This window comes from Branchiostoma floridae, chromosome 9, assembly GCF_000003815.2.
Source record: "Branchiostoma floridae strain S238N-H82 chromosome 9, Bfl_VNyyK, whole genome shotgun sequence".
Lineage (NCBI taxonomy): Eukaryota > Metazoa > Chordata > Leptocardii > Amphioxiformes > Branchiostomatidae > Branchiostoma > Branchiostoma floridae.
Genome location: NC_049987.1, coordinates 15174759 through 15187787, shown reverse-complemented (window position 1 = coordinate 15187787; position 13029 = coordinate 15174759). Strand labels below are relative to the sequence as shown.

Sequence of the window (13029 nt, the reverse complement as noted above, 5' to 3'; positions counted from 1 at the left end):
CTTTCTTACATACCCATATCGTTAACATGCCTAATATTACAGGAGCAACATATATGTGAGGGTAACCTGACCTTAGCCATGGCGTTTCGTCTTATAGAGAGGATTTTGATTAATTCTGTAAATGCAGAAATGTTCGCGGTGATTTTATGTTGGCGGTTTTCGCGGTGGTCACTTCGCCGCGAACTTAAAACCACAGCGAACATTTTCCCTGGCAGTAGGAGACTACAGTACATGGTGCACCCGCGAATTGGAAACCACCGCGAAAAGTCCTTTTTCCGCTACCGCGAAATTAAATACCTGCGAACTTAAATGCATTTACAGTAACCATAAACCCTTGTTACGAAATAAAACATCATAGCAAAGGTTAGGTACACTCGCATATATGCTGTACAGCAGATTGCCCTATAGATGTACCGATTCATGTTGATGAACATTATTCAAAGCGGCACCACGACACTATGACAAAAACAATATTGTACCAACTCTAGTGAAAGTAATATGATAATCTCTCTTTTCTTTTTGTTACTGTTTTAAAATATAGACGACATAATGCCATTATCTTTACAATGGCATATATGTAATATCTTTCTGAGGACGTTCTATGACAATACAACCGGTACCATCTTACTCTCTCTGAACAGATCTTTGTGCTTGGTGTGGTCCTGGCTGCCATCTTTAGCCTCCCGAACCTCGCCAGGCCGCCGGCTATCCAGAAAGACGACTTGCAGCTCAACCTGTGGAACACTACAGGTTTGGACGCAAAGACTTTCGAGATTCGTTGTTTGGATACGATTGTGTTTGATTATGAAGCTATAAGATGTATTTCTAAAACAATCTCTCCAGTGCACGAGATATGGAGAAGGTATTTTATCATCTCGTTGTTTAGGATATAAATTAAATGTTCTGCTGAGCATTTTCATCGTTCGTCAATGTTATTAATTTTCTTACTTACATGTGTCATTTTAACGCTATGAAAGTACATTTTCATCCATTTCATGTCATGATGGTAAGTTTTTTGGACGAAATGTGTACATTCTTTTAGCATGAGTGCTATTCTCCGTACTGACCGCTGGCTCAATACTTTTGCTTGCTATCCACTGGGTTCTTTTTCGTCCCAACATACACATTTCGGTCCTGTGAAAAAGAGACAGGTTCTAAAGGCAGCCCTGGATTGAAGTAACATAAGGGAATCACACTTGTCTGAAATGGTTATACATGTGTTTCACAATTTGAGTCTGAATTTTTCTTGTACGTGATCTAATATTCTGTCATCGTGATGTCTTGTTTATCTTCCTAAACTAACCTGAAGTGCGACCATGATCATAACAATGTCGGCAACAATACGGCTCTTCAACCATAATTCCTGTTTGACATTCCTGTCTTCTAGCACCAAAGAAACTCCTTCGACCTGCAACAGTAAATCTCAAGTCGGCTAAGAAGAAAAAGGAGCTGAATAAGAAGTCTGCCTCGACGCTGATGGAGTTTGTCCTGCTGTTAGCCTTCGTGGCCCTCCTGTTCTACGCCGCACAGATGGACAAGGACACACTGGCCTTCCACGAGAGGCAGACACTGTCCAGCAACATTCTGAACGAGTTTGATGCGGTGAGCTACTAAACAAAGGCTGTGTTCATTTTCAGACTAATTGTTGTGTGAAACTCTTGTCTTTGTTAGCATTTTCACAAATAGAATAAACTACACACACGCTCGACCACAGGTATAAACATACAAATACACATACATTACAAACTCACATGAATACAAACACACACACACACACATGTACATAATACCCGCACACACTCACACCTCTCTGAGTTACCTCTTTGAGTTACCTCTCTGAGTTACCTCTCTGAGTTGCCTCTCTGAGTTACCTCTCTGAGTTACCTCTCTGAGTTATCTCTTTGAGTTACCTCTCTGATGAGTTACCTCTCTGGGTTACCTCTCTGAGTTACCTCTTTGAGTTACCTCTCTGAGTTACCTCTCTGAGTTGCCTCTCTGAGTTATCTCTTTGAGTTACCTCTCTGAGTTATCTCTTTGAGTTACCTCTCTGAGTTACCTCTCTGAGTTACCTCTCTGAGTTATCTCTTTGAGTTATCTCTCTGAGTTACCTCTCTGAGTTACCCTAGCTAGCTACCACAGCCACTCGCAACACATGCATACAAACATATTATATAAACACCATTATTGGAGAACTGTTGTATAACTTTTGATATGGACGTTAACTAGAACAAGCCACTAGGGGACCCAAAAACCAGTTAACAGGAACAAGCCGCTAAGGGTCCCAAACTTTTCAGTTCAACTTCTCATCAATACCTACCCACATACTAATATCAGTGCAGTCCATCCAGGGATATTCGAGTTTTGCTGGTCTTCTAACACACATACGTACATACAAACGCTATCGAAAAAAAATTGGTGAAGGTAATAACAATTTATTTCTCGTACAGATCAGGACACCTGATCAGTTGTATTCCTGGCTTGAGGAGGTGCTGTTGCCAACCCTCCACCCATCATCCTGGTACAACGGGCGGCAGATGCGGTACTTAGACCGGCAGTTCGCGCACAACACCGCGGCCTTCCGTATCGGCCCTGCACACCTGACACAGATGAGACAACATCCAGGTATATATTCCGGGGTTTTCTACTTTGACCTTTTCATCACTTAAGTTTGGGAAATCCGTGTGTCTAGTTTTAATTTTTTTTTTCTATCAGCAGTTAGTTTACATACCCAACTCGCACTGTGTCTTCTTCATGGATGAATACATTGTGACCTAAGAAGTCCCTTTATTCAACAATGTGTACAACATTATATTGACATGTGAGTGGAATAGAAAAAGACAGAGAATATGTAAGGTCAGTATAGCCAGATGACAGTTTTCAATGCCCCACCTATCTGATATTAGGTATGGTTCTGTTTTGGCAGCTAGCATAGCACAGGTTTAAAGCTTTGTTCAAGTACAAAATGTTCGCTCATCAATTTTTCGAGTCTGTTTAATTACGTTTATCCTCGGAATTAAAGTGGCTAGAGGTCAAAGAACGTAGTCACCTCCGGAAATGAGGGTCACGTCCGACGGAGTACTGGTTTTGGTTGTGTTTGTGTCCTCGCACCTATGACTTAAGATCTTTTTAATGGTTTTGTATGGATTATTGAGGTCCTGAAGAAACATGCCGATCCCCCACGATTAGGGGTGAGGACAGGTGTCACAGCGATCTCGCCCCCCGTGATCTCGCCCCCCCCCGGGGGCGAAATCACTAGCGATCTCGCCCTCCCCGGCTAGTGATCTCGCCCCCTATCTCGCCCCCCTTTAGCGATTTCGCCCCCCCCCCAACGGATTTACATAATATTTTAGAAGTTGATTGGTATAAATCACAAAATGCAGTTTCAGAATGATATAAGTACACAAGTCTGATACATAACTACATCCATAGTATTAATATTAACGTAATTACACGGTAATAAGATACTTGGACTTGTTTCGGACAAGGAGGGTTTGGGTCTCTTGTATTCCCATTGTTGCATATTCTTGAGTCTCGACATAAGATGTATTTCATTGTATTCACCTGTCCTCAAACAACCTATATATCTCCAATATGAAGCCTCTGCCATGAATTGACCACCAAAGAAGTATGAAATGTCTTTATTAATTGTGTAGACAAGGCATTCATTAGAATATCGCACATTTTGTTACATGCACCTAGCCTATGGGTATCTTCATCTCCAATATGACTGTTTTTCAAGTATTTAGAAACTCTGGAGTTTTACCCGTGTTTCTTAAGACTGGTACTTTACCAGTGTTTTTGTTGCATTTCGCAACAGGTATATGAACTTGCGCGTAGATAGTGTTGATAATGAGAAACTATTTTTCACTTGTGTTTTTGTTAGTGCTTTGGAAATATTTACAGCACAAGATAGAAAATACTGTGACAAATTGAAAACATATAGCTTACTTATTCCTTACCGTAGATGGTGTTGATTTATACGTTCGCGATAGCGCTGTCTTTTTATGCCACCTCAACTGCAAAAAAAGTGTCTTTTTTATTTCAATGGCTTGTTTGCACCGAACCATATAGTATCGACTATAGAGGTCGGTGAGGTATAACATCTTCAGGTAATAAGGTGCCATATAGGTACCAGGTAACACACCATATACGTTACTCCCCAGGTGCTGTAAAGTACCAGGTAGCGAGCCTAATATGTAGTAACCAGTTGCTCTTGAGAACCCTCCGAGATACAATGTTCTTAAGGAGGACGAAAACGCTAGTGATGTCGCTCCTCGGGGCGAGATCGCTGTGACACCTGTACAAAACCGGTTTTCGTGTTGGACCGATCCGAAAAAAATGGACCTGAAAAATATCAGTGTACCGGATGTTGGACCTATTAGAAAATGAACATATTATACAGGGAGGCATCACGTGTTTTGTGGCTTTCAGGGCTAAGAAAATAACAAGAGTGAATTACAGAAGAGTTGATAGTTATTTCTCCCAATTTTCTACAGTCATACTAAAACAGAGGTAGTTACTGTTGTTTACATGAAGATAGGATTTTGACACGCCAATGGATGTCGGATACTCCATCAAACAGGTTCCTTTGTAGCAAAATGGACCATTGTTTTGAATATCGCCCATTCATTAGTTTTCGTAGATAATTAGGTACAGGTTCAGGTCCGGATCGGACCTGGGCCTGATCCACTGGACCTGAACCGTACCTGTACCTTAATTTTCTGTACCGGTACCCACCCCTACCCCAGGTGTATTTTCAGGTACTGAAGCATTATAGGCCGACGCCCCTTACTGAATGCTGGAGAAATGGTATAGTCTATAGATAGCTGGTCAGCCCACCTTCAGACAATGGAATGATCCCATATGAGAGGGAGATAGCTGGGATTAAGGAAAGAAGGGAATGGTTACTAACATCTGTGATGGCCTGGGAATTGGCATTAAGAAATAAACAAGAAAACTAAGACTTTCGATTGTTTCAATTCTGATGTTTTTAATCCAGGTGCCATGACGAAGGAGAAACATGCTGGCCGAGGCTGGGATGTTCAACCAGGGAACACGTCTTGTATCAGTTGGCGATTCCTCTTTCCTACCCTCTCAACCCACCCGAACTACTATTCTGACTGCAAGAACATTCACTCTGTCGACCTCCCTCTTGACTATAACGCCGCTGTGTCGTTCATTAATGCATTGAAAGATTCCGAGTATTTAGATAAATACACAAAGTCCTTTACAATCGACATCAACTTCTACAACCCCAATTTGAAGCTGTTCAGCGTTGTGCACATGGTCATAGACCATTCTAATATTGGCAGTCTCATGCCAGAAGCAACAATCACGTTGTTTCGATTGTTTCAATACGAAAGCGCTAATGACTACACTAGTCTGTTTCTGCACATCCTATTCACACTTCTCTTCTTAGTCATACACTTCAAGGAGGTTAAGTCAGTGGTAGATGCAGGGTGGGTGTATTTTACTTCTCCGTGGAATGCTGTTGGATGGTTCAGCCTCATCTGTACGGCTACAACCATCTCCGTCTTCATCAAGCGGTACGCCGTGGCTGCTGATACACTCGCCTTGGTGGCCAGGAGCAATGGTTTGTCCAGCTTTTACACATTCTGCCTTAATTACCTTTTATATTTTGGGTAGTATTTGTGTGATTATTTACTTGTGTTTAGAAGACCAGCATAACTTGGGAAGACTAAATGAATTGTGTTGATATTTGGTATGTCTATCTTGATGAGACCTAGAAACGATCGGATGTTGGGCCCCCTAGCGGCTTATTATGGTACTGCAGTGGAACTTACGGGTCTGATATCTCGAGTTCTGGACATGCTGTAGTCATGATTTTTGAGTGGTAGATAGCTCTTGGGACAGAGAGTAAGTGGTGTAGGTCTGCCCCCCCCCCCCCCAGCAGTTTGCTTTGAAACTTTGAAAGGAAATAACTCAAGACTGGGTTGACGGATCGTCATATTTTTTTATTCATTCTCTGATTCATTGATTACCTACGCCAAGAAGGTTTTGATTTTGGTCGTGCTATGGTGGAACGGCTGTGGACGTTTGTGTGAATAAATCGAGAAGCTGTCGACGGGTCATCATGAAATTTTGTAGGATGGTAGGTGTCGGGGCGACAAAGGTCAAGTTTGAAACTAGGCATCATATATAGCGGAACCCACATTTTTTTGGCCAGGATAGTCCATCTCAGTGGCATGCCTCCACATTTCATTGGGGCCCTGGAAAGCATACATTACATATAGCGTGAATACATATACACATGACATGCAACAAATTGTATATACAAGTGCATAAAGAAAGAAAAAACTTAACAGACTATGCCCTTAACCATATTCATATTAAACTTGATGAGATGTTAGATGGGTAATGGCAAATTTGAGAAATGATTGGACTCCCTGCCCCCTAGTGGCTTTCCATAGTACTACTACAGAACGTCCGGTTTTGATATATCTTTGTGTTTTTCGTTTTACAGGAGATCTGGGATTTCAAGACTTTGTGGACCTGACAACCGCTGCTTGGTGGGATGCTTGTTTCAAACACGTCTTGGGTATCACCGTCTTCATCAACACCATCTCCTTACTGCGCATAGTCCGCTTCAGTCAAACGATCGGCAAACTCCTGGCTCTACCCGGCATCATGAAGGAGGAAATCTTGTCGTTCTTGGTCGTTGCTGTAGTTGCCTTCACGGCCTTCATCAGCTCCGGTATGTGCAAAGGGATGTTTTGAAATACCCGTGTATGCTGATGTCGGTTACATCGCCAGTGCTATTTTACATTCAGGGTGTTTAAGAGCGATCCGATCATCATTTAGTAACCAAGGAAATACGTGCTATAACTTATATATCTTATTGAAAGCTGCACATTCGTTTGTCATGTAATGTTTTGCTGGCCATTCAACATATAGCATTGATCCCGAGTGGTTGTACTGGCACGTCCGAGATTCTGCACGAAACGTGTGTTTGATTTTGGCACCTTGTGTATTTGAATTTTGTTTCCAGGGTACCTTGTGTTTGGGAGCCACATAGAGTCGTACTCGGACCTGTACCAAACAACATACGCGCTATTTGAGATGATGCTTGGCAGGTACGTTTTCCATATGATTGTGAAAGCATCTATGTATCTGCATAAAATGATGATGCATAAAGGTTGTCGTTAATTGACTAAATCCAAAAGTATTTATGTTACGTCATTATCTGAAGAATGATATCGATATGTGAATTTCTGTGTGCTTTTTTTCCATGTACGAAGATTTTGATTTCTGTGTGTCTGCTTTTTACCTCCATGAAATGTCATGGAATGGAGGTTATATTTTCTGTTATGTGTCTCTGTCTGTGTAGATGATTACTCAAGAACGGCTGGATGGATTGGTTTCATACTTGTTGTGTTGGTGGGGTGTGATGAAAGCTCGAATTGATGAGATCTTGGGAGCCGTATCTGTCGTTATAATTGATGTAATAATATCAGAAATCTCCCCTATATCTGCGATATATTGGAACAGGCATCGTGCTTTAAGTGTTTGTTAATGGGCTTAGCTCCAAGCAGATAGTGAGGTGATTTGTATGACAGCTGTTTGGGGAACCCCGAGTTTTTTTTTTTAATATGATAATTAGTTTTATTTATGTCTGCTTAGGATATCATGGAGATGTGAAGCGTAAGTATAATTGTAAGAAGTTGAGGTACATTTAACGGTAATGCTTAACAGGTATGGATGTCTCACATACTGTACTGCTGATTTGAGTGACATGGTGATTAAAATGCCATTAGGTCCTCTCATCTTAGATGGGTTGGGTGTCAGAAGTTTTATGGGCGATACAGATGTTCTGATTTCGTTACGATAAGGGACAGTTGTTAGTTGTCTCTTTCGTAGCCAATGGTACTTGTTTTTTAGCAGACGGGGTTGGCGCCAAGTATTCATCTTACAGTTGATGTTGGGCTATCATAGGAAAGTGTGCACCTCATTTTTGTACCGTGTGAACAGCTGATGTTATGACATATTGGTGGAAAATCAAATCACCATCTGACTAAAGTTGGCCACATCCCTTCTTCTTTCTGAGTTTCCCAACTTCCTCCCACCACACCGCTCTGAGGCACATAGTCGAACCTCAATAATGCTGACAACCTTAGACATCTCAAATGCCAAACATCAAGCTTAAGGAACACCACGCTACCATATGCCGTCGACCTCTTAAACGCACATTACACAATTAAGTGTCACATTTTAATAATTACTAATCAGATGGACATCCTCTGTGTCATTAAATAAATACACCACTACTTTCCCATAACGTTTATAACCATTACTCTCAAATACAACCGGCTATAAACATACATATCATCCACAAAAAAGCAATAAATATTTCATGGAGGTATGAGGTCCCCGAACTCTAGTTTTATTGTGCATCAGTCTGTAGTTATTTCAATGCAATAGTATAAACGTAACTGGTTTCCACATACATTAGGTCAAAGGTCCTAGAATATGCTGTGTGTGATTTCTTGTTTTGTAGGTTTTTTGCCAATGAAATGCTGGATTCCAACCCCATTACCGGGCCGATCTTCTTCTCCACATTCATGATCTTCATCTTCATCCTCCTGATGAACTTCCTCATGACCATCATCTGTGACGCCATTTCCGCTGACGTTGACGTCACCCATGACCGTGAACTTGCCGATCACGTGTGGAGGAGCTTCAATGCCATGTTGGGTTTCCACAGCCCACCAAACAATCAGGACAAAGCAGGTAAAGTTACCCGAAGCAAGCTAGTGATAGCATTGAACTTGCAAGAAACTTATAAGTTAACTTCACATGAAGTTTATAAGGAAATGCTACAACAGCCTTCTTTGCCTAGACGCGACTTTTATACTAGTACAGTGTTGTTTGGGTAAAGAAGGTGATCGGCTGATATAATGTATGCAGCGTAGATGAGGACCTTATTTGCATACGGCCATGAAAAACATTAATAATAAGTCACTTGAAACATTTGGTAAAGGTATGAGGTAATTGTTGGCTTTAGAGAAACTAAATTTATGTCACAATCATAACGGTTTTAATCTCATTTACGGAGTTTTTGGTCCATGTGAGTGTGTGCGTGTTTGGACTGGTGCGTGTTTGTTGTTATCTGACAGTAGAGTGGCAGAGAGTCAGTGAGTGGGTAGATGACCACAATAGGTCATACTTGCTGCAGTGACAGGAAGTACAGTTTAGAGGTGGTAGAACTAGTCGTCAATCAGAATTGCTCTTCTTTGTTTTCTGCAGGTGCACCGAAGCTAGAAGAGCTGCAAGCTAACCTACGCCTTCTTCAGGAGGGACTTGATGAAAGCCTGGACATCTGTAACTCCATCCTTCCACGGGACGACCGGAGCCGTCTCAACGTCAGAACACGAAAATGCCAAACACGTGCCTCTCAGAAGCAGTCCTGTCCAGTCATTGATACTGAGTGTAAAGTGACAATACATATCGAACCAGCATCAGATTCGGATTCAGATGTCTAAATAATGTCATTTTACCTACCGTCATTCATATCTGGCTGTAAATATGTTTTAATGTCTTGAATTGGAAGCTTGTAAGCACATTTGATTTGTATGTCTGTGATTAAAATAAATCGTACTGTATAAAGTTCATTGAGATAGTTTTGAACTGTGTTATGAAATGGTTTGATAGGACTATATATAAGCAGTTTTCTAAGTAATTATAATGATTGGGCTATCAACTATTCTATGGCATTTAAGTTCAATTGTGTATTTATTATATTACTAGCAGTTATCCATTGTTGGAAAATAATGCTTGTTTAAGTGGCATGCTTAACCATTAAATTTGAATTGATTTGTATGCATATAAGGCAACATACTTACCCTGTAAGCTTGCAACTTTGTTGTTGGTCCAGCCTAATACTGTGCTTATTTATTCAAGGAGTTATCAATAATCTTTTTGTGTAAAGTTGATCGTTGAGTGGTTATATATAACGAAATTGTGAATAGGAGTACATATGTCTACAATAAAGTTGGAGAATGGAAATTTAAAAAAAAAACCGTAGAATTCAGGTCCGCCCTTTCTACCTCCTGTAACTCTTAAACGACTTATTATATGGTTCGTCCAAGGTTTGATTATGAATCATGTTTTTGGGATGACGTTGAGAGATGGCATGCATCATAACCACAGCATGCCCAGAACACGAAATATCAAAAATTGAGGTTCTGCTGCAGTACCTTAGCAAGCCGCTAGGGGGCCCAATATGGAACTTGACCTTCGTTTTCCCAACCCCTATCCACCTACCAAATATCACCGGGATCCATCCAAGGCTTCTTGAGTTATGCTGTTAACACACACACACAGACAGACAGACTCACAAGCCTAAAACATAACCTTAGCCATTCTGGCAAAGGTGAAAAAGGTAATCATACACGCGGCGTACTTGGTGCACTGAAACTTTCGCGGGAACTTTTCTGAGTCTCGCGTCTGATTGGCTAGCAATGATGTAATCGTCTTGTGCAGCAGCGACCCTAACGGCCAGACATGGTACTGCTGGTAACGTTGTTCCCCTGAAATCTGACTTTACAAAATGCTGCATATCTTCTTTATTATTAGGTGTTGTGTCCCAAGTAATCTCACATGGCTAGCAAGTAACACCTAGATAATAAGTAGTATCAACGTGTTTTATTTCATTGCGGCATTTCGCCGAAAACAAGGGCTTTTGAAACGGCGTTTCCTACCTATTCCTTGTTGTTCTTAACACCAAAGCGTTCGGAAGTCTGTGTTCGGCAAACTTCGGGTGATTTCGGCATGTGTTCGTATGTGTGATTCTTTGGAATCGACAGCGTGTTTGTGTAACCGCTACGTGTATGATTGTCGGGAATCTTTCCGTGGACCGAGTACACAGTGTGTTAAAGTGTACAATTCTCGGGAATCTTTCCGTGGACCGAGTACAGAGTGTGGTGATTGATGAAAGTCGTTGTCAATGTATTATATATATATATATATATATATATATATATATATATATATATATATATATATATATATATATATATAAAGCAAGAAAGGAGGCTTTGTTTGATTTGATACTTTATTCTATATGATTTGGGGGCATTTAAACGATGAATTATTTTGTAACAAGATGCAGTAAATATTACGTAACGGATCCATGTTGAGGTTCCCACAGTACCCTCTGTGATAATCAAGGACATTCATAACTTTGCAAAAACCACCAGTAATTATCTTATATAAGTTGGTAAATGAGGTGTGTGAGATCTGAGATACCGTGGGAACCACACGTTAATCCGTTACGTAACACTATCAGTTACGTTATATAAGTTGCTAAATGAGGTGTGTGAGATCTGTGCCTCGCCGTCAGCCCTCTTCACCCATTTACCTACTTGATAAGGATAATTGCTGGCCACTTCTGCAAACCTATAATTTAGTTGTAGTGAAGTGTATGATATATGCGGGAACCAATTCTAGGATAGGATTCGTTATATAATAGTGATGACACCAAATGCTCACCTCTCAGGTTTTTCAAAGACAGTGAAAATTGGGCAGCCTTTAACTCAGCAAAATATTTTACAGTTCACAATTTTGAAGAAAAGATGTACTCAACACAAATCAATCCCCAGCTAGAAATTCGACACAGCAGTCAGGTAGTTACGAGGGGCGGTCAATAAGTAATGTCCCTGACCCACTTCCAGTCGTCTGATCTAGATGAAATTTTGTATGTGTAATGATTCATATCTTTATAGGTTATGTTGCAAAAAAACAGCTCTGAACTAATTATAGTTTCTGATTTACTTGTGTTTGAACTGAGTCAGGTGCGAAATGGACCATGTGTGAAATGGAACCAGTTGAGTGTCGCGCAGTGATCCGGTTTTTGTATTTGAAAGGACGCACACCAAAGAAGACTTTTGATGAAATGAAAGAAACTTATGGTGATGATGCCCCATCATATGTCCTTTTAAAACGCTGGCATCCTGAATTCAAACATGGCCAGAAGTCTGTGGAAACAGCTCCCAGACCTGGTCGTCCCTCTTCTGCCATGATGAGGCATCTGTTGGAGGACCAACCTGGGGTGTCCTACAAAAACGGTGTCCAGAGCTGCATCAAACGATGGGAGAAATGCATAACTCTGGGTGGTTCCTATGAAGAGAAAGACTAATAACTGTGCCAAGTTTCATTAATCTCCTGCTATGGAAAATGGGTCAGGGGCATTACTTATTGACCGCCCCTCGTACACTAAGAAATTAAAGGCAGCAATTAATGAAGGACGATCAAATGGGCAAGACGAAGAACACCAAGAAGACATGAGCACGTAATGTACAGAAGGAAAATCAACCCAAAGGACTTTATTTAGGAATATGTGAAATAATTCAAAATCCTATGAAGCTTAACTAAAGGCTGGGAGGATAAAGGTTAGATCATAGACGCTAGGCCAAGGAATTCTTGTTGATTCGCCCGTACACTATCGTTCTGTGCTAAAGGCTGCCCGATATTATATAACGAATCCTATCCTAGAATTGGTTCCCGCATATATCATACACTTCACTACAACTAAATTACAGGTTTGCAGAAGTGGCCAGCAATTATCCTCAACAAGTAGGTAAATGGGGGAAGAGGGCTGACGGCGGCTCACAGATCTCACACACAGCATTTAACAACTTATATAACGTAACTGATAGTGTTACGTAACGGATTAACGTGTAGTTCCCACGGTATCTCAGATCTCACACGCCTCATTTACGAACTTATATAACGTAACTGACAGTGTTACGTAACTGAATAACGTGTGGTTCCCACGGTATCTATCCATGACTTGAGGTCTACTAAGATTAGACTCCCTTGCAGTCTTCGGAACGGAGCTTTTTTTTTGGGGGGGGGCGGTTTTTTCCGCGACTTTCAACGTTGGCTATGTTCTAGTGTGAGTTTGCCCCCTCAGAAACTCGCTATCATGGCAAACTCCCTTCCTCAACAAACTCACAATAGAACATAGCCAACGTTGAAAATCGCCGACCAAGCCCCCCCCCCCCCCCCAAA

At 41.1% G+C, this 13029-nt stretch overlaps 1 protein-coding gene across 1 annotated transcript; it reads left to right on the top strand.

Moving 5' to 3' along the window:
• The first annotated feature begins 1024 nt into the window (after positions 1-1024).
• Positions 1025-9500, top strand: LOC118422197 (polycystic kidney disease 2-like 2 protein). The gene is made up of 8 exons (XM_035829712.1): positions 1025-1028; positions 1388-1602; positions 2448-2622; positions 5000-5593; positions 6485-6715; positions 7010-7094; positions 8516-8748; positions 9265-9500. The coding sequence occupies exons 1-8, from the start codon at positions 1025-1027 to the stop codon at positions 9498-9500; spliced, it is 1773 nt and encodes a 590-aa protein (XP_035685605.1).
• Positions 9501-13029: the final 3529 nt, after the last annotated feature.

Bases quoted from the DNA above. Each gene is read 5' to 3' on its own strand.
- LOC118422197 (XM_035829712.1), top strand. The intron at 1,603-2,447 runs GTGAGCTACTAA...TTTCTCGTACAG, and splicing joins TTCTGAACGAGTTTGATGCG to ATCAGGACACCTGATCAGTT. The intron at 6,716-7,009 runs GTATGTGCAAAG...TTTTGTTTCCAG, and splicing joins CACGGCCTTCATCAGCTCCG to GGTACCTTGTGTTTGGGAGC.